Consider the following 19,249-nt stretch of genomic DNA (forward strand, 5'->3'; position numbering starts at 1 on the left):
GATCTCAAACTCAAAAGAAGTCTTCATCTGAGTCTTCTCAACGACAAGCTGATCAAAAATATTCTTCCAAGAAATGGACGACTGAGGCATGCTAGAGGAAGATGAAACCTATGGCTCTCTTTGTCTTTTCACTACTCGGTCTTCAAGAAGCTCAATAAGTGCATCTTTGTCCTTAGACTCAAGCTGCAACTCCTCATGCTTTCTGCTCAAAGCATGGAAACGTTCTTCCCACATATCCTTTTCTTGCTTCATCTTGGCGAGTGCGTCTTATAACTCCTCTACATTTTGGTTAGGTAGAGTTAATGGTTCAACCACAACCATAGGCATGGGTCTTTCACAAGCATAAGGCATCTTCAATTCCAAAGCTCTCTTCTTCACCCAAAGAGTGTAAGCTTCCAAAGCTACACAATTGCGCAGACTAAACTCGGATCTTCCTTTCCTATGCACATTATGCCAAGCATGTACAATCTTCTACTTCAAATGTTGGGTATCTTTTCCCTCTTGATAGAAAAGAACTTTTAACAAATTGTTATTAGGTTTGTCTCTCAAGGGGAACCCATTTTGACGATGAGCCAAAGTAGGGTTATAGTGGATTCCTCTGTGTGTACCAATGAGAGGCACATTGGAGAATTCACCACAACTATCAATAATATCCAAACTACTTAATAAAGAATCATACCAAACTATATTATAATTAGTGAGAGACATAAGTCTCTGAGACCACCGTAGACATTATTTGTTCTCCATAAAAGTAGGCGTCTGAGGCAAGTGGGGAATAAACCACTTGTAAAGAAGAGGAACACAATAGACGATAGTTCCACCACCTTTAGAATTCCTTATATGCAAAGAGAAGTACATATCTCCCTACAGAGTAGGCACGGGATTCCCAACCAAGAAGTTTCTAATGGCGTTAACATCAACAAAACCGTCAATGTTAGGGAACAAGGCTAATCCATAGATGAGCAATACAAAGATAACTTCGAAAGCATCCACACTACTCGCTTGAGCAAAGGTAGTAGCTTCCTTGATTAGGAATTCAAAAGTTAACCCAAACAGTCCTCCTTTCTTCACTCAATGAGCCTCTATCTCAGACTTCTTTAAGTGAATATCTTCAGCTATGATGTGAGATCTGGTAATCTCTTCCAATCCACTAAAGTGCACTTTGCTATAAACAGGTATTCCCAAGAGATGGGCATACTCCTCCAACGTAGGAACTAGCTGATAATCAAGAAAAGTGAAGCAATGGTAGAGAGGATCATAAAATTGAACCAACACACTCAACATTCCTTCGACCATATCAGTAGACAAGATAGACAGAAGCGTCCCATAGCGATAAATTCATGACCATCAAGTTATGGATAAGCTAGATGTCAATTAAACTAGAGTCGCCAACGCACTTTTATTGTTTCCAAGGGAAGAGGGAAAAGTACGAACAAAACCCAAAAGATAAGAAGTTTTCAAATCAAAACTAATAAAATTCCAGGGATTACAGGTAAGGGGGTTGGTTACATAGAGGGAAGGTGTTAGCACCCAAAGTGTCAGAGGTACTCCTAGGGAGCCCTTTCTTGTGTGCATATGTATTTTTATACAAACTTATGTTTGCAATAAATAGAGTGGAGGGATGAGAAAAGAATTTATTAATTATATTTTTCTATTTGATAAGTCCTTCAGACTTGTGCCTACTATCGCATCTCGAAAAATACGATTCCTCGCGATGGTCGCGGAAATATTTATGTTCAAACAGAGTCGCCACCGAACTTTATTTATCCCAATGAAGGAAGAGGAAAATATCGATAAAACCTTTTAAAAAACAGAACAATGGTCGTCGCAACCATATTCGGGATCGGGAGTCGATTATGCAAGGGGAAGGTATTAGCACCCCTCACGTCCGTTGTACTCAACGGGAACCTTTTAGTCCAATTTGCTATTTGAATGTTAGTTAATGTTGTTTGTTTTCTTTGAGTAATTTAAAATATTGAAAAGAGATGGATGAGAACCTCAGAAAGGGGAAAAGGGAGGTTTTTTATTAGTGTGCTCGCGAAGATACAACAATCTCCTGCCTACGTATCCTTATGATATTATAAGGAAATCAGAGCATTCGTAGTTCGGGAAACTACGGTTTTTGTTGGTGTCTTTTAATGAACGACTGTGTAGATTGCGTTCTAAAGGCTAAACACTGGCTTGTCTACTCTCGGCGGAGGCTTAAGCATTGGTTTGTTATGCGCATTAGAAAGGATTAACAGTGTTCTTTTGAAAAGAATTTTTAAGTTGTTGGTCGCACGGGGGCGAGGAATTAAGTTTGATTTGTGAAGGTGTTTTGAAGAACGACAAAAGATTGAGCAATGTGGTGTACACTAATCGACCAATTCTTTCGAGGAGTAATAAGGCGTACGCCTTCTACTCCTTTTTCGTTCGATTATTTGAAGGTTTGTTTATGGATGTTGAATATGCACGGTAGTGAGGCATACGCCTCCTACTTGCTTATTCAAGGAATAATGAGGCGTACGCCACCTATTCCCTTATGCAAGTTTATTTAAAGTATTTTAATCGGAAGTCGATAATTTGTGCAATATGGCGTACGCCAATTATTCAAATAATCGAGAGATGGCGAGGCGAACGCCTCCTATCTCTTATCACCCGAGGTTTAAATTGTAAAAGATATGTTTTTAGATATTGTATTTGATTTGCGAAAATAGTTTGAATTTTGAATTGGTAGGTTTGGATTTGTCGATGATTTGAGCAATGTGGCGTACGCCAATTATTCAAATAATCAAGGAATGGTGAGGCGTACGCCTCCAATTCTCTATTGAAGTTTAAGTTATATAGTTTATTTTGAAAATGGTGTTTGATAAGAGATGATTTGAAATTGTATGATAGTGGTTGAAATTGAATGATGAAGATCCGAGCAATATGGTGTACGCCAATTATTCGAATAATCGAGAGGTAATGAAGTGGATGCTCACTATTTTCCTTTTCATTCAAAGGTTAATTATTAAAAATAAGGCTTTTAGAATTAATAAATAATTTGGAGGAGTGATTTTAATCTTATAGAATTTTTAGGGTTTAAATTGAATGACGAAGATCCGAGTAATATGGCGTACGCCAATTATTCGAATAATCGAGAGATAATAAAGCGGATACTCACTATTCTCCTTTTCATTCAAAGATTGATTATTAAAATAAAGATTTTAGAATTTAATTAATTAATTTGGGGAATATATTAATTTTATAGATTTTTAAGGTTTTAATTAAATGACGAAAATCCGAACAATATGGCGTACGCCAATTATTCGAATCGTCGAGAGATAGTGAAGCGGAAGCTTACTATTCTCCTTTTCATTTAAAGATTAATTATTAAAATAGATACTTTTAGAATAATTAAATTGGGGAAATGATTTTAATTTTATATAATTTTTTAGGGTTTAAATTGAATGACGAAAATCCGAGCAATATGGCGTACGCCAATTATTCGAATAGTCGAGAGATAGTGAAGCGGAAGCTTACTATTCTCCTTTTCATTCAAAATTAAATCAAATAATGAAACTTTTAGGATTTATAATTAACTTGAGGAAGTGATTTTAGTTTTATGGAGTTTTAGAGTTTTAATTGAATGACGAAAATCCGAGCAATATGGCGTACGCCAATTATTCGAATAGTCGAGAGATAGTGAAGCGGAAGCTTACTATTCTCCTTTTCATTCAAGATTAATTTAAATAATTTGGGAGAGTATATTAATTAAATATGTTGACTTTGGAATTTTTTTTAGAATTAATCTGATTCGAGAGAAATTATTTGGTGCTAGACAAAGGCTTAATTATTTTTACAATAAGGTATAATGATTTGGTATCATTTACTAATATTAACATCTAACTAATATTTTAATTGCAATATTCTAAAGAAAAAATCTACACAAAATAAGGAAAAATATTTAGTTGGAAAATTGATCTATTTATGACTATTATTATTGATGTCATCTTCTTGTTGGGAAGATTAAATAAGCATTAAAACTTACAAATAAATAAAACAAATAAAGTAGGGTATGAATTTGAACTAGGGGGTTTGTTTAATGAGTTCAGCAAACCACAAGGGCCCATGATGTAACACCCCGAATAAAATAAGAGAATTATTTAATTGAGTTAATATTATTTTATTAATTTAATTAAATAAAGTTGAATTTTTGGATTATTATAATTATTATTATTATTTTGGGAATAATAATATTTGGAAAATATATAAGTGGGAATAAAGAAAGGGTTTCATATTTTGGAACAGAAGAGTTTTTCACGTGAGAAACAGAGAAGCTGCAGAGAAGAGGAAAAGGGCAAAGAGCTGTAGAGCAACGGTTGAGGAACGGAAAAGCTAAAGCTTAGAGATTTGCCGGATTATCTCAGGTAAGGGGGGGTTTATCGTCGTTTAATGGGTATTATAGATTAACATGTCATGGGTAGTGAGAAGCCGTTGATTTAACCCTAATTGGGACTGTATATGCTGAAATTGACGTTGGATAAACCGTGTTAAAAACTGTAAATTGAATTGATAGTTGTGTGAGTCGTAAATGTTAGACTATGGCACGGATCCCAATTAAAAACTTGAATCGGCACTACCAATTTAAAAGACAAACTGGATTTTTCTTAGAAAGGGTTTTAGATGCGGAAACGGCCGAAAAACCTGATCTGCGTGAAGCTAACGGAACTTGGAATAACTCAGAAAAATCTGAGTCTGCGCGCGAACGGTCGACCATAGAGTCGGCGTGCGCTGACCCGTGGGGCACGCGCCGACTGCATGCGTCGACGCAAGGCATTTTGGCGCCGACCCGTGAGTTAAGCGTCGACCCTATGCGTCGACGCAAGGGGGTTTTGCGCTGACTCCCTCCAGTAGAGCAGAGCCTTTGCGCCGACCCGCGAGCTTTGAGCTGACCCCTACGGTCGACTCAAGCCTTCAATCTTTGTTCGTAGACGTGCACGATGGTTTTGTCATCAGCGAAACTTGATAACACTGTTGCAGTATGGAAAAATAGTTGATTTTATGTTGTGAATGCAATTGGTAGCTGGCCTATCATAGTTAATTGTGATGAATGAATTTATTGAGTTTATGTTGTGAAATGTTGAGGCAATGATGTGGAAAAGTTGACTTTGAGTTGTCTTGTTGAAAATATTAAGTTGTAGGCTGATGAGCCAAAGTTGACTTTGAGTTGTCTTGTTGAAAATATTAAGTTGTAGGCTGATGAGCCAAAGTTGATTTTGAGTTGTTTTGTTGAAAAACTGTTTTGTCGCTGTTATTATTATGTTGTTGAAGTCTCAAGTCGTACATGCCACATACATTCATATGCATTAAGTCGGGGCTTTTGCTCACACCACGTTGGCCTGGATTGGCAAAATTATGGGGCTTTTGCTCACACCACGTTGGCCTGGATTGGCAAAATTATGGGGCTTTTGCTCACACCACGTTGGCCTGGATTGGCAAAATTATGGGGCTTTTGCTCACACCACGTTGGCCTGGATTGGCAAAATTATGGGGCTTTTGCTCACACCACGTTGGCCTGGATTGGCAAAATTTTAAGTTGAAAGTTGAAGGCTTATGCCTTGATGCCCACTAAACTGGCAATGATTTTAAGTTGGGAGTTTTACTCCAAATGGTACCACATGCATGAAGAGTCGAGTCTCATTGAGTTGCATCTTATGTTGTCCTTGAGTTGCATTGTATGTTGTTATGGAGTTGTGTTGATGTTGTGATGGAGTATGATATTTTATTTGATATGCCGTTAATGAATGCATGATATAATTAGGGTGATTTAACGTGTAGAATTACTTAACATTACATGATAAATTATAATATTTATTATATCGATTGAGGAACTCACCCTTACGATATTTTTCAGGTAACGAGCAGTGAGTGAGTAGAAGCTAGTGCTCGGAGTCTAGTGTGGTTATGTAGTGGGTCATGCTCTGATAGATGTAACATCGGGACGGGATGTTTTATCTGTTGAATAAATGTTAATTTTAAGATATTACGGTTGTTGAATGATTTTATCCGCTGCGTATTTTGCAAGGAGTTTTATGTTGAATTAAATAATGAGCATGACTGTTGATTTTATGTTGAATAATGTGAAGAAGTTGTTATGTGACACCCTTGAGTTGCAATATTTACTCATATATATATATATGATATATTTGTTGTTATTTAATTAAATATTTGGGGTATTTAGAAGGGTGTTACATTAGTGGTATCAGAGCAGGTCGGTCCGTCCGGCCAGTTGTCGTGTCGTTTTGTCTAACAATTGTGTATTGTTACCAGTCTAACTTTAGTTGTGTTGTATTGATAAGTTGAAATGGCTGGGAGGAATGACGCTGCAATGGCTGCCGCAATGCAAGCGATGGCACAAGCTGTGCAGAACTTGCCAAATGCTGGTGGAGATGCTGGATCACGTAGCTTGGCGACTTTTCAAAGAGAGAATCCGCCGGTGTTTAAAGGGAAGCATGATCCAGATGCAGCTTTAGGATGGTTGAAAGAGATTGAGAGAATCTTTCGTGTTATGGATTGTACTCCAGCTCAGAAGGTTCGGTATGGTACTCACATGCTAGCAGTCGAAGCTGATGACTGGTGGCTAGAGACTCACGAGGGGTTGACCGCGGCAGGTGAAGTCGTTACTTGGGATGTATTCCGTAGGGAATTTCTGAGGAAGTATTATCCAGAGGATGTCCGTGGTAAGAAGGAAATTGAGTTCCTTGAGCTGAAGCAAGGAAACATGTCTGTCACGGATTATGCTGCGAAATTTGTGGAGCTGTCCAAATTTTATCCTCATTACACTGGAGCTGGTGCTGAATTTTCAAAGTGCATCAAGTTTGAAAACGGATTGCGCTCTGAAATTAAGAAGGCTGTTGGGTATCAGAAGATACGCATTTTTACTGAATTGGTTGATAGCTGCAGGATATTTGAAGAAGACAATAATGCTCATTACAAGATTGTCAGTGATCGCAGAGGCAAGCAACATCAAAACCGTGGCAAGCCGTATGATGTTCCAGCTGGAAAAGGGAAGCAAAGAGCTGTTCCGGCTCAGAGAACTAGTGGGGGAGGTGCTCCTGCTGGTATAGTTTGCTTCAAATGTGGTCAGGCCGGTCATAAGAGTAATGTTTGCACTGCTAAGGTAAAGAGATGTTTTCGCTGTGGTAAGACTGGGCATGCAATAGCTGATTGCAAGCACAAAGAAGTGATTTGTTTTAATTGTGGCGAAGAAGGGCATATTGGAAGTCAGTGTCAGAAGCCGAAGAGAGGGAATCAGTCAGGAGGCAAGGTCTTTGCTTTATCGGGTTCTGAGACTTCTGCAGATGATCGGTTGATCCGAGGTACGTGTTATATTAATGGCTTTCCTCTTGTAGCTATTATTGACACAGGTGCGACTCATTCCTTTATATCTTTGGAGTGTGCTGTGAAACTTAAGTTAGAGATATCTGAGATGTTTGGTAGTATGGTAATTGATACTCCTGCGAAGGGTTCAGTGACTACTACGTCGGTTTGCTTAAATTGTCCTTTGAATATTTTTGGTAGAGACTTTGGGATGGACCTAGTGTGTCTTCCACTAGTGCAGATTGATGTTATTCTGGGTATGAACTGGTTGGTGTTTAACCGAGTTTCTATCAATTGTTTTGATAAGACTGTGGTTTTCCCTGAGATTGAAGAAGGAAAGAGTTTGTTCCTATCAGCAAGGCAAGTGGATGAGGCAGTAGCTGAGGGAGCAGAGTTGTTCATGCTGTTAGCAACTTTGGAGGCCAAGGATAAGATGGTGATTTGTGATCTAGCCGTGGTGTGTGATTTTCCTGATGTGTTTCCTGAAGAGGTGAACGAATTACCACCAGAACGCGAAGTGGAGTTCTCGATTGGTTTGGTACCTGGTACTAGACCGATATCGATGGCTCCGTACCGTATGTCTGCTGTTGAGTTAACTGAATTGAAGAGTCAGTTGGAAGATCTGTTGGACAAGAAATTTATTCGTCCGAGTGTGTCACCGTGGGGTGCGCCAGTGCTGTTGGTTAAGAAGAAAGAAGGTACTATGAGGTTGTGTGTGGACTACAGGCAACTGAATAAAGTGACGATCAAGAATCGGTATCCCTTGCCGAGGATTGATGATTTGATGGATCAGTTGGTTGGTGCGAGTGTGTTCAGCAAGATAGATTTGAGATCTGGGTATCATCAGATCCGTGTGAAAACTGAGGATATTCAGAAGACTACTTTCAGAACAAGGTATGGACATTACGAGTATTCTGTAATGCCTTTTGGTGTGACTAATGCGCCTGGAGTATTTATGGAGTATATGAATAGGATTTTCCATCCGTACCTAGACAAGTTTGTTGTGGTATTTATTGATGATATTTTGGTGTATTCGAAATCGGAAGAAGAGCATGCTGAGCATTTGAGAGTGGTTTTGGGAGTTCTACGAGAAAAGAAGTTATTTGCTAAACTCTCTAAGTGTGAGTTTTGGTTAGAAGAGGTAAGTTTTCTTGGTCATGTGATTTCAAGAGGTGGTGTTGCTGTTGATCCTTCTAAGATAGAAGCGGTGTCTAAGTGGGAAGCTCCGAAGTCTGTTGCTGAGATTCGAAGTTTTCTTGGTTTGGCTGGTTATTATAGGAAGTTCATTGAAGGGTTTTCTAAGTTGGCGTTACCGTTGACGATGTTGACTAGAAAGGGGCAAGCATTTGTTTGGGACTCAAAATGTGAAGAAGGTTTCCAAGAGTTAAAGAGAAGGTTAACTAGTGCTCCTATTCTGATATTACCGAGTTCGTCGGAATCATTTGAAGTTTACTGTGATGCTTCATTGTTGGGTTTGGGTGGCGTGTTGATGCAGAATAAGCAGGTTATAGCTTATGCTTCAAGACAGCTGAGGACTCATGAGAGGAACTATCCGACGCACGATTTAGAGTTGGCGGCTGTGGTGTTTGTCCTGAAGTTGTGGAGGCATTATTTGTATGGGTCAAGATTTGAAGTTTTCAGTGACCATAAGAGTTTGAAGTATTTGTTTGATCAGAAAGAGCTGAATATGAGACAGAGGAGATGGTTAGAGTTTCTGAAAGATTATGACTTTGGTTTGAATTACCATCCGGGTAAAGCAAACGTAGTGGCTGATGCATTGAGTCGGAAATCGTTACATATGTCTATGTTAATGGTTAAGGAATTGGATTTAATTGAGCAGTTTAGAGACTTGAGTTTGGTGTGTGAGAGTACTCACAATAGTGTTAAATTGGGAATGTTGAAGTTAACAAGTGGTATTCTGGAGGAGATCAGAGAGGGTCAGAAATCTGATATGCTTTTGGTTGATAAGTTGACTCTAGTGAATCAAGGTCAAGGTGGCGAATTCAGAGTTGATGAGAATGGTATTTTGAAATTTGGTAGTCGGGTGTGTATTCCGGATGTTACAGAACTTAAGAAGAGTATTCTTGAAGAAGGACATCGTAGTGGGTTGAGTATTCATCCTGGAGCTACGAAGATGTATCATGATTTAAAGAAGTTATTTTGGTGGCCGGGAATGAAAAGAGATATCGCGAGTTTCGTTTATTCTTGTTTGACTTGTCAGAAGTCAAAGATTGAGCATCAGAAGCCGTCTGGGCTAATGCAACCGTTGGCGATCCCAGAGTGGAAATGGGATAGTATCAGTATGGATTTTGTTTCTGGGTTACCGAGGACAAGTAAGAATTTTGAAGCCATTTGGGTGATTGTTGATAGATTGACGAAATCGGCTCATTTTATTCCGATCAGAATGGATTATCCGTTAGAGAAATTGGCTGAGTTGTATATTGAGAAGATTGTAAGTCTGCATGGTATTCCATCGAGTATTGTTTCGGACAGAGATCCTAGATTTACCTCGAAGTTCTGGGAAGGTTTGCAGAGGGCTTTGGGAACTAAGTTGGGATTGAGTTCCGCATATCATCCGCAGACTGATGGTCAAACTGAGAGGACGATTCAGTCATTAGAGGATCTTTTGAGAGCTTGTGTTTTGGAGAAGGGAGGTACTTGGGATTGTTATTTACCTTTGATTGAATTTACCTACAACAATAGTTTTCATTCGAGCATTGGTATGGCGCCGTTTGAAGCTTTGTATGGTAGGAGATGTCGGACACCTTTATGTTGGTATGAGTCCGGTGAGAGTGCTGTGGTTGGACCGGAGATTGTTCAACAAACTACAGAAAAGATTAAGATGATTCAGGAGAAGATGAGAATTGCTCAGAGTCGTCAGAAGAGTTATCATGATAAGAGGAGGAAGTCACTTGAGTTTCAAGAAGGAGATCATGTGTTTCTTCGTGTTACTCCGATAACTGGGGTTGGTCGAGCTTTGAAGTCAAAGAAGTTGACACCTCGATTTATTGGTCCTTATCAGATTTTAGAGAGGATAGGAGAAGTAGCCTATCGTATCGCTTTACCGTCGTCACTTGCGAATTTGCATGGGGTTTTTCATGTGTCTCAGTTGAGGAGGTACATTCATGATCCGTCACATGTGATCCAAGTAGATGATGTACAGGTAAGAGATAACCTGACTGTTGAAACATCGCCTATGAGGATCAAGGATCGAGAGTTGAAGCGGTTGCGGGGTAAAGAGATTGCTTTGGTGAAGGTAGCTTGGGGAGGACCAGCAGGTGGCAATGTGACTTGGGAACTGGAGAGTCAGATGAAAGAATCTTATCCAGAGTTATTTGCTTGAGGTATGTTTTCGAGGACGAAAACTCTGTTAGTAGGGGAGAGTTGTAACACCCCGAATAAAATAAGAGAATTATTTAATTGAGTTAATATTATTTCATTAATTTAATTAAATAAAGTTGAATTTTTGGATTATTATAATTATTATTATTATTTTGGGAATAATAATATTTGGAAAATATATAAGTGGGAATAAAGAAAGGGTTTCATATTTTGGAACAGAAGAGTTTTTCACGTGAGAAACAGAGAAGCTGCAGAGAAGAGGAAAAGGGCAAAGAGCTGTAGAGCAACGGTTGAGGAACGGAAAAGCTAAAGCTTAGAGATTTGCCGGATTATCTCAGGTAAGGGGGGGGGGTTTATCGTCGTTTAATGGGTATTATAGATTAACATGTCATGGGTAGTGAGAAGCCGTTGATTTAACCCTAATTGGGACTGTATATGCTGAAATTGACGTTGGATAAACCGTGTTAAAAACTGTAAATTGAATTGATAGTTGTGTGAGTCGTAAATGTTAGACTATGGCACGGATCCCAATTAAAAACTTGAATCGGCACTACCAATTTAAAAGACAAACTGGATTTTTCTTAGAAAGGGTTTTAGATGCGGAAACGGCCGGAAAACCTGATCTGCGTGAAGCTAACGGAACTTGGAATAACTCAGAAAAATCTGAGTCTGCGCGCGAACGGTCGACCATAGAGTCGGCGTGCGCTGACCCGTGGGGCACGCGCTGACTGCATGCGTCGACGCAAGGCATTTTGGCGCCGACCCGTGAGTTAAGCGTCGACCCTATGCGTCGACGCAAGGGGGTTTTGCGCTGACTCCCTCCAGTAGAGCAGAGCCTTTGCGCCGACCCGCGAGCTTTGAGCTGACCCCTACGGTCGACTCAAGCCTTCAATCTTTGTTCGTAGACGTGCACGATGGTTTTGTCATCAGCGAAACTTGATAACACTGTTGCAGTATGGAAAAATAGTTGATTTTATGTTGTGAATGCAATTGGTAGCTGGCCTATCATAGTTAATTGTGATGAATGAATTTATTGAGTTTATGTTGTGAAATGTTGAGGCAATGATGTGGAAAAGTTGACTTTGAGTTGTCTTGTTGAAAATATTAAGTTGTAGGCTGATGAGCCAAAGTTGACTTTGAGTTGTCTTGTTGAAAATATTAAGTTGTAGGCTGATGAGCCAAAGTTGATTTTGAGTTGTTTTGTTGAAAAACTGTTTTGTCGCTGTTATTATTATGTTGTTGAAGTCTCAAGTCGTACATGCCACATACATTCATATGCATTAAGTCGGGGCTTTTGCTCACACCACGTTGGCCTGGATTGGCAAAATTATGGGGCTTTTGCTCACACCACGTTGGCCTGGATTGGCAAAATTATGGGGCTTTTGCTCACACCACGTTGGCCTGGATTGGCAAAATTATGGGGCTTTTGCTCACACCACGTTGGCCTGGATTGGCAAAATTATGGGGCTTTTGCTCACACCACGTTGGCCTGGATTGGCAAAATTTTAAGTTGAAAGTTGAAGGCTTATGCCTTGATGCCCACTAAACTGGCAATGATTTTAAGTTGGGAGTTTTACTCCAAATGGTACCACATGCATGAAGAGTCGAGTCTCATTGAGTTGCATCTTATGTTGTCCTTGAGTTGCATTGTATGTTGTTATGGAGTTGTGTTGATGTTGTGATGGAGTATGATATTTTATTTGATATGCCGTTAATGAATGCATGATATAATTAGGGTGATTTAACGTGTAGAATTACTTAACATTACATGATAAATTATAATATTTATTATATCGATTGAGGAACTCACCCTTACGATATTTTTCAGGTAACGAGCAGTGAGTGAGTAGAAGCTAGTGCTCGGAGTCTAGTGTGGTTATGTAGTGGGTCATGCTCTGATAGATGTAACATCGGGACGGGATGTTTTATCTGTTGAATAAATGTTAATTTTAAGATATTACGGTTGTTGAATGATTTTATCCGCTGCGTATTTTGCAAGGAGTTTTATGTTGAATTAAATAATGAGCATGACTGTTGATTTTATGTTGAATAATGTGAAGAAGTTGTTATGTGACACCCTTGAGTTGCAATATTTACTCTGATATATATATATGATATATTTGTTGTTATTTAATTAAATATTTGGGGTATTTAGAAGGGTGTTACACATGAGGCCCAAGCGCTGCAGCTGCCCACCGGATTGGGCCAAAGGACCGAATCCAGTCCAACTAGTAAGACCTACTCACACCATTAAATGGGAATTTCACAAGGTTCTTTAAAAAAAACAACATTTGTCAGCATTGATCAGAACAATGAATGCCTTTTTTCTTGGTAAGGCAATCACAAAGAAAAACACGGTCAACGAACTCCCCTAAGATTCCACACGTCAATTAATATTTTAATTTAAAACAAGGTTAATCTGAGCAACAATAAATCTAAATAAAGAAAAACAATCAGCAGAGAAGCACGAAGGAACTCCCTCTCATCTACTCTAATTAAAATACTCTTTTCACATTCTCTCCTTGCTTTTCATTTTCTCCACCTCTGTTCTAAGACCACCATCACTCTTGGATTAACCACGACGGTGGTAACAGGAATCTCCGACAACACTTCTGTGTAGCCGTGGTGGCACCGTCGTGAGCGCCCATAACTCAGAGAAAAATCCTAACCTTACCCATTAAAAAAACCCAAATCTAGCCATGTAATTTCCAAATAAAAAACAAAGATCCAAAGAATCGAAGCCACAAAAAAAAAGAAATCTCATGTAATAATCATGGGGGTTATGGTATATGAGGCGATACACACAAGGTGGTAACGTAAAATCAAACAGAGGGAAAGTTTAAATACCAAATCGGAGCTAGTCCGACGTTCAAACTCCGGCCAGGTTAGTTTAAGCGAATCTTTTAGCAATTTCTCTGATCTTCTCTTATTCCTTCTCTATTAGTGATTTGGTGTGTCTTGGCTTGACAGGGGCTTAGCTCAGTTTGCTCAAAGTTCTAATGATGAACTCTGAGTAAACTTTGAGAGTATTGAGCTTTGGTGATTGAGTGCGAGTGAGATTTCAGCAGAGTAACAGTGCAAAGATTAGGTCTCTTTTCCGATGACTGTCACCATCTATTTATAGAGCCTTCTCCTAGGATCCTCAAATCATGAGTTGTCAAATCTATCCAAAATCATTCCGTTAGAGAGGAATTTTTCGCTGGATTTCGTGGGGACCAAAGGTATGTGAGTCATTTCCCCGTTTTGTCTGTAGCGAAATCCACCAAAAAGTGTGGTCCTGTATTAGCTCCATTTTACTGCTGTGGAATCCATGCGTGTTTGTGGTAAAAATCTCAGTTTTTAGTGTCTTATTCATAACTCATGCTTTACCATAATTTTTTAATCCGCGGGTCCGTTTTGAATTCTAACTTGTGTTTTTTTTCTATTCCTCAATGATTATACATGAAAATGTGGACGAGATTATCCTGTGCCTTTTGTCCTGATAGAGCTTTTTACTTGATCCCTCACTCCTCAAATTCTGGACTTCTGTATGCGTTGCTGATGCCTGCTCATAGTGATGGACCATTGTTGTAAGAGCTATAAGCATATTGTTGTACATGCCTCAATGTTTGGTTGATTTTTTGATAACATGAATGTTGGTCTGAACTGGTGTATGACTCTTGCAGGTTTGTCTGATAATGCAGGATAGGTTAGGCCATGTATGTTATGGCCGTAACAGGACATTTATTCTGCAGGACCAGTTAGGATACCTTTGTTGAATGCCTCTTATCATAATATTTGCTGTTATTTTCCTCAGATGTGTTGTTTCTAAGAATACATCATTGAGCGCTGAAACCATTGTCACAGTTCTTGCAACATTGAGGAACATGACAGAACCTGTTAGGGTGATCCCCGAGGCTCTATCCATTATGATTCGTTTAAAGTTTTCTTTGACTGTCTCAATAACCTGTCTGCTTGATGAAGAAATAAACAAAGATGCTGGTGAAAACAACTTCAAGCAATGTTCTACCGTGGAAATTGAATATGACAACCTCATTTGGGATCAAGCGGGGACAGGAAATAACAATTTCGTAGATCAGTTGGTGCTGGAAAATCAACACTTTTATATGCAATATTTGGAGAGGTTCATAAGATTTCTTGGAACAGTAAGTCACAAGTATGACTCTTACATTTTTATCCTGCCAAACTCAAATCACCATTTTCCCATGTTTCACTATAATAGAAAACAGGTTAATGTAGGTGCCAGCCTTGCGTACGTTTCTCAACAAAAATTGGTCAGAGCGGGATAAGCATGAGTGGAGGACAAAAACAAAGTTTTCAACTAGCTAAAGCAATCCACAATGATGCAGATATCTATCTTCTTGATGACCCTTTTAGTGCAATTGACGCACATACAGTCGACTTTGTTTTTGGGGTTTAAGGGCTTCCACTGCTTCCTTCTCAAGCTTCACTACGGGTATCTTCAATGCTCTAATTCTCTTCTTTGATTCATCTCCTCCATGATTTTGTTAATATTTCTTTCACATGTAGGCTTCATCAAATTTGTTGCTTCCTGCATATTTGGATGATGTTTACGGATAACAGACCATGACATGCCGCAGGTCTGATGCACTTGGCCTTGAATGGCAATGCAAGCTGAGTAGGCTTGTTGGCTGAGTAGGCTTATTGGAATGGCAATGAACTCTTGTTTAGGATTTAACTCCTTTCACTAATGTCCCTCTGGTTTTCTTCTGTTGCAGGTGCAGTTGCCCTTGAGCATACATGGATGAATTTCCTCTTTGAGATGCTCCTCATGGCTTGTGGCTTCGTTCTCATAACATGCTTCTGTCACATTACACGACTTCCATAGGATGCCAATTGTTTGTATTGATCTTCCACTGTTGTTCACATGTTATTTGATACTGTTGATCACATTATTATCATACTGTTGCTCAAATGTTGTTTATGTTCACTATGAGTGTAGGCAAACTGTTATTGTAAATTTCTGACAGGTTTTGAATTGGTTTTGGACAGGTTAAGACATCTTGTACAGGTGGATCCACAACTTAACGGGAACGGACCGAACAAGGAAGATCAACAATTAGATGCCTCTGATTCAGAACTTAATCTTTCTTGACTCAAGTGATGTAACATGGTGTTTAACATGGTGTACCACACTTAGAATATGGGTTAACTCATGAAGAATTATTACATGCTTGTAATTTTAATAGTTGTTCCGTGATTTTGATGCCTATAGGTGTCCCCTTGGGCACTTTTGCTTCGCCATTTGTGAGTATTGTTTTGGACTTAGTAATGTAACCCCGGGCTTGAAACAAATCCTATAGTTATATAGAACTTCCTTCTTGAAATTGGCTTGGGATGCCTAAAAGGGCGATGATTTTTTGACCAATAATTGTCACCAATTTTACAAAATCAAACAAAACATCCTTAGATAAAAACATGATATTCGAAATCAATTTTGGGCCTAATCAAAGGTTTTGTCTTCAAAAATAAAGGTGGGAACTGAAACCAACTTAGAAAGAGGGTTATGACACAATGGTGAATAACACAAGGTGGAATGTCGGTATCCACAAGGTAACGAATCCTTGAATTAGGTTGAGCCATGACGAACGTGTGCATGCATCAATGATTCGTACACTAGAAATACATGATCCAAAATTAATGACTGGTTCTAAAGGAATTTGGGCCTAATAATGTTGTGAAGTATGAGGCCCGGGTGAACATCTTGGTCGGTAGTACATGTGATAAAGTCTCAAAAAACAATCATGCTTGCTTGGATGCCCCCAAGATAATTAGTTCACTAGACATGCGAAGGAGTTCCACCAATGGCACAATCCTAATATGTTCAAGGTTATGCTCGACGCACCTTAAATCACTACTGAAACCAAATATTTTTTAAAGTGGGAGTATAAAACCAACTATTCAAGTCATACATCTCTTTGCCTTCTAAGTCATTCTTATTTTTAACACGAAAGTAGTGTGGACAAAATTGGGGTATGACAGCTGCCCCTATTTAATTATCGTGAACTAGAAAGCAAAATGACAGTAGTGTTTGTAACACCCCAAAGTTTGCCCTCCTCATTCATGCATTCATTTAGCATTTCATATTGAATTTCATCATGTCAATCAGAATTAGATCCAAGAAAAAAAAAAAATAAAAAAAAAAATAATAATAATAATAAAAGAAAAAACTTGGACTTGGACCTCTCTCATTTGAATCCACAAAGCCATGAAAATCAGGTTATAAAAGAGGGAGATCAGACAGAAAAAGGAAGGGAAGCAAAATACTCTGAGGTTTCCTTGAAACAAAACCCTGGACAAAACCTGAAGAGAAACCTGACAGAGAACTCAGAGCAACCCCAGACAGCTCTGAAAAATTCAATCTGACTCACACACTTTCATCTCACGCAAACCCTAACATTGCCTTGCAAACCCAGCCGTGCCATCAGATTTCAACCGATCTCTCCAATCAGGTTTGCCCTATTCCCATTATTTTACGCCTTCAATTTGAATGTTCTAAATGTGTGATGTATTATGTTTAAATTTGGAAGTGTGGATATCGTTAGGTTTCGCATATGCATGAATGGGTGAAACCTATGCCTTGAATGTTTAATCACATGATTTCTGAAATGTATGCCACAGGGTTTGAGGTTTCTGAAACCATACTGTTATCCATGAAAAAAATGCTTATCCTGTTTCACTAACCCTTTTGTTGAGTTTTTGTGAGGGCCCACAGACTCTTGCAGAGATGGTTTGCGTGGTTTTCCAACTTTATTTGTGGGATACCCCCTGGTGGTTCATTCTGATTACCTGTACTGACTCACCTTTCTTTGATGGCATTAGCTTGGGAGATCCCTGGGTTTCTTACTCCTTTAATTGTTGTTACTTCGAATCTTTATCCGTGTGGTACTTTTACCTCTTTTTCCGCATTATATCGCTTTCTTAGCTGGAAGACCTCGATAGGAGGCATTTGTTTTCTTTTGTTTATTTACTTCTGAGCCCATTGTTGGCACATTTACTTTATACATGTTTGTTTTGTATGTGTTCATATCCCTGCAGGTAGCGCGGTTCCTTCGTCAAGGACTGCCTTTTTGCCCTTGAGCATCCCAAACCCTAAAACCCAAAGCAACATATTAACTCCTTCTACTACAGGCGAGTAAGTCTCCAAAGGTCGAGCATCCGATAGATTGCGTAGTGACTTCGTTCGTCCAAAACCCAATCCATAACCCCATAGTTATCCGAACTACGACTTGCTCTGATTCTCATTCTAGATGAGATACGTAGGCATAAGACGCGATGTCTTAGCGAGCACACATCCCCCCAACCCATAGGTCAGCCGAGCTATGAGGACGCTGATTCTCATATTCAGATGAGATATGTATGCAGTGGATGCGACATCCACGTGAGTCATTTTCATTTAACCCTTTTTTTTGGTAAACAGCACAAGATAAACTCACACCCTTTAGACAAGAACTACAAAAGTGGATCCCGTAGAGTACTACGGATGCGTAAGGGTGCTAATACCTTCCCTTCGCATAACCGACTCCCGAACCCATGATTTGGTTGCGAGACCCCGTCTTGTCCTTTCCTTTTTCAGGTTTACTTCGAGCGTTTCCTTTCCCTCCTTTGGGATGAATAACACACGGTGGCGACTCTTCTGTCATTTTCTTTCGTCGGTTGTTTTTTCGCGCACTGTATTTTTCAGGTTGCTACAGTTGGCGACTCTGCTGGGGATTGAAAGAAGTTGACCTTTTGCTGGTCCATCTTCCCTAAGCGAGTCCCTCCTAGCTTGTGTGATTTCTTGTTTATTGGGTGTTCATGCTTTTGTACCTTTATTTGCTTACCTGCTTGCATGCATCTGTTGCATCTGTTGGATCTGTTTGTTTGTTTGTTGGGATGGGGTGTTCTATGAGAGATAAGCCCATTACCCAGGCTTGAGTGTACACACAGGTTTTAGAGTGGATAATCATGAGGCTTGCGTGGCGTGTTGCTACGTTAAGTCGTTCGTGAAGAACCACACCCAGACGAGGTTTCTTTTGGATATATTATGTCTTACGGGTGTTCCGTAACGGCAGGATGTTCCTCTAGAAATCGTCGACTCTGGTGACCATTTCCCGAGAACTCAGTCGAGGCCTCTCCTCCGAGACGTGATTATGTTAGCTCTGGTGGGCGCATTCTCGCTGCTCAATCCGAGGATCCCGAGACTGGGAACTTGCTATTAGGATGTCCTGTTGAGGGGAGTCAATGGAGGTCTTTTGTCCCGTAATAATACCAAACCTTCAGTGGTAAACGTATTATTCGCGACTGAAGGGCTGAAGCTGACGAACTTCTGTTCTTAGAACCTACCAATGAAGGGCGGGCTAAATTCAAGAAACCTTAACCTCCAACCAACCCGGTTTTCTGGAGCAGAGTTTTGGTCTTGTATTATATTCCTCAGTGAATTTCTCTCCAGGCAGTGCAACCTGACAGATGTTCAAGCGGATCCATCAATTCTGATTGACATGCCTTTGCATTGCATAACATCATCTGCATATTTGCATCCAACATCTCATGCTTATTCATT

General features: G+C 39.5%; 2 protein-coding genes across 3 annotated transcripts; both read left to right on the forward strand.

The window, feature by feature from the left end:
• Nucleotides 1-6,328: 6,328 nt before the first annotated feature.
• Nucleotides 6,329-14,374, forward strand: LOC127097273 (uncharacterized). Its single transcript, XM_051035779.1, has 2 exons — nucleotides 6,329-7,166; nucleotides 14,352-14,374. The coding sequence occupies exons 1-2, from the start codon at nucleotides 6,329-6,331 to the stop codon at nucleotides 14,372-14,374; spliced, it is 861 nt and encodes a 286-aa protein (XP_050891736.1).
• Nucleotides 14,375-14,485: 111 nt separating this feature from the next.
• LOC127115568 (uncharacterized) lies at nucleotides 14,486-15,137 on the forward strand. 2 transcript variants are annotated; one of them, XR_007800770.1, is made up of 2 exons: nucleotides 14,486-14,831; nucleotides 14,916-15,137. XR_007800770.1 is itself a non-coding variant. In XM_051047083.1 (2 exons), the coding sequence occupies exons 1-2, from the start codon at nucleotides 14,553-14,555 to the stop codon at nucleotides 15,013-15,015; spliced, it is 369 nt and encodes a 122-aa protein (XP_050903040.1). In that variant the 5' UTR covers nucleotides 14,486-14,552; the 3' UTR covers nucleotides 15,016-15,137. The 2 variants fall into 2 exon arrangements, 1 of the variants encoding a protein (XP_050903040.1); XM_051047083.1 differs by having other exon boundaries at nucleotides 14,926-15,137.
• The last annotated feature ends 4,112 nt before the right edge of the window (nucleotides 15,138-19,249 follow it).

Source organism: Lathyrus oleraceus, chromosome 1 (genome assembly GCF_024323335.1).
Source record: "Lathyrus oleraceus cultivar Zhongwan6 chromosome 1, CAAS_Psat_ZW6_1.0, whole genome shotgun sequence".
NCBI classification, from domain to species: Eukaryota; Viridiplantae; Streptophyta; class Magnoliopsida; order Fabales; family Fabaceae; genus Lathyrus; species Lathyrus oleraceus.

What these genes read in the sequence shown, in the direction of transcription:
- LOC127097273 (XM_051035779.1), top strand. Translation starts at nt 6,329, where the DNA reads ATGGCTGGGAGGAATGACGCTGCAATGGCTGCCGCAATGCAAGCGATG. An exon ending in AAAGAGATGTTTTCGCTGTG is followed by an intron (nt 7,167 to 14,351) that starts GTAAGACTGGGC and finishes TGACTCTTGCAG; the next exon opens with GTTTGTCTGATAATGCAGGA.
- LOC127115568 (XM_051047083.1), top strand. Translation starts at nt 14,553, where the DNA reads ATGACAGAACCTGTTAGGGTGATCCCCGAGGCTCTATCCATTATGATT. An exon ending in TCATAAGATTTCTTGGAACA is followed by an intron (nt 14,832 to 14,925) that starts GTAAGTCACAAG and finishes AGGTTAATGTAG; the next exon opens with GTGCCAGCCTTGCGTACGTT.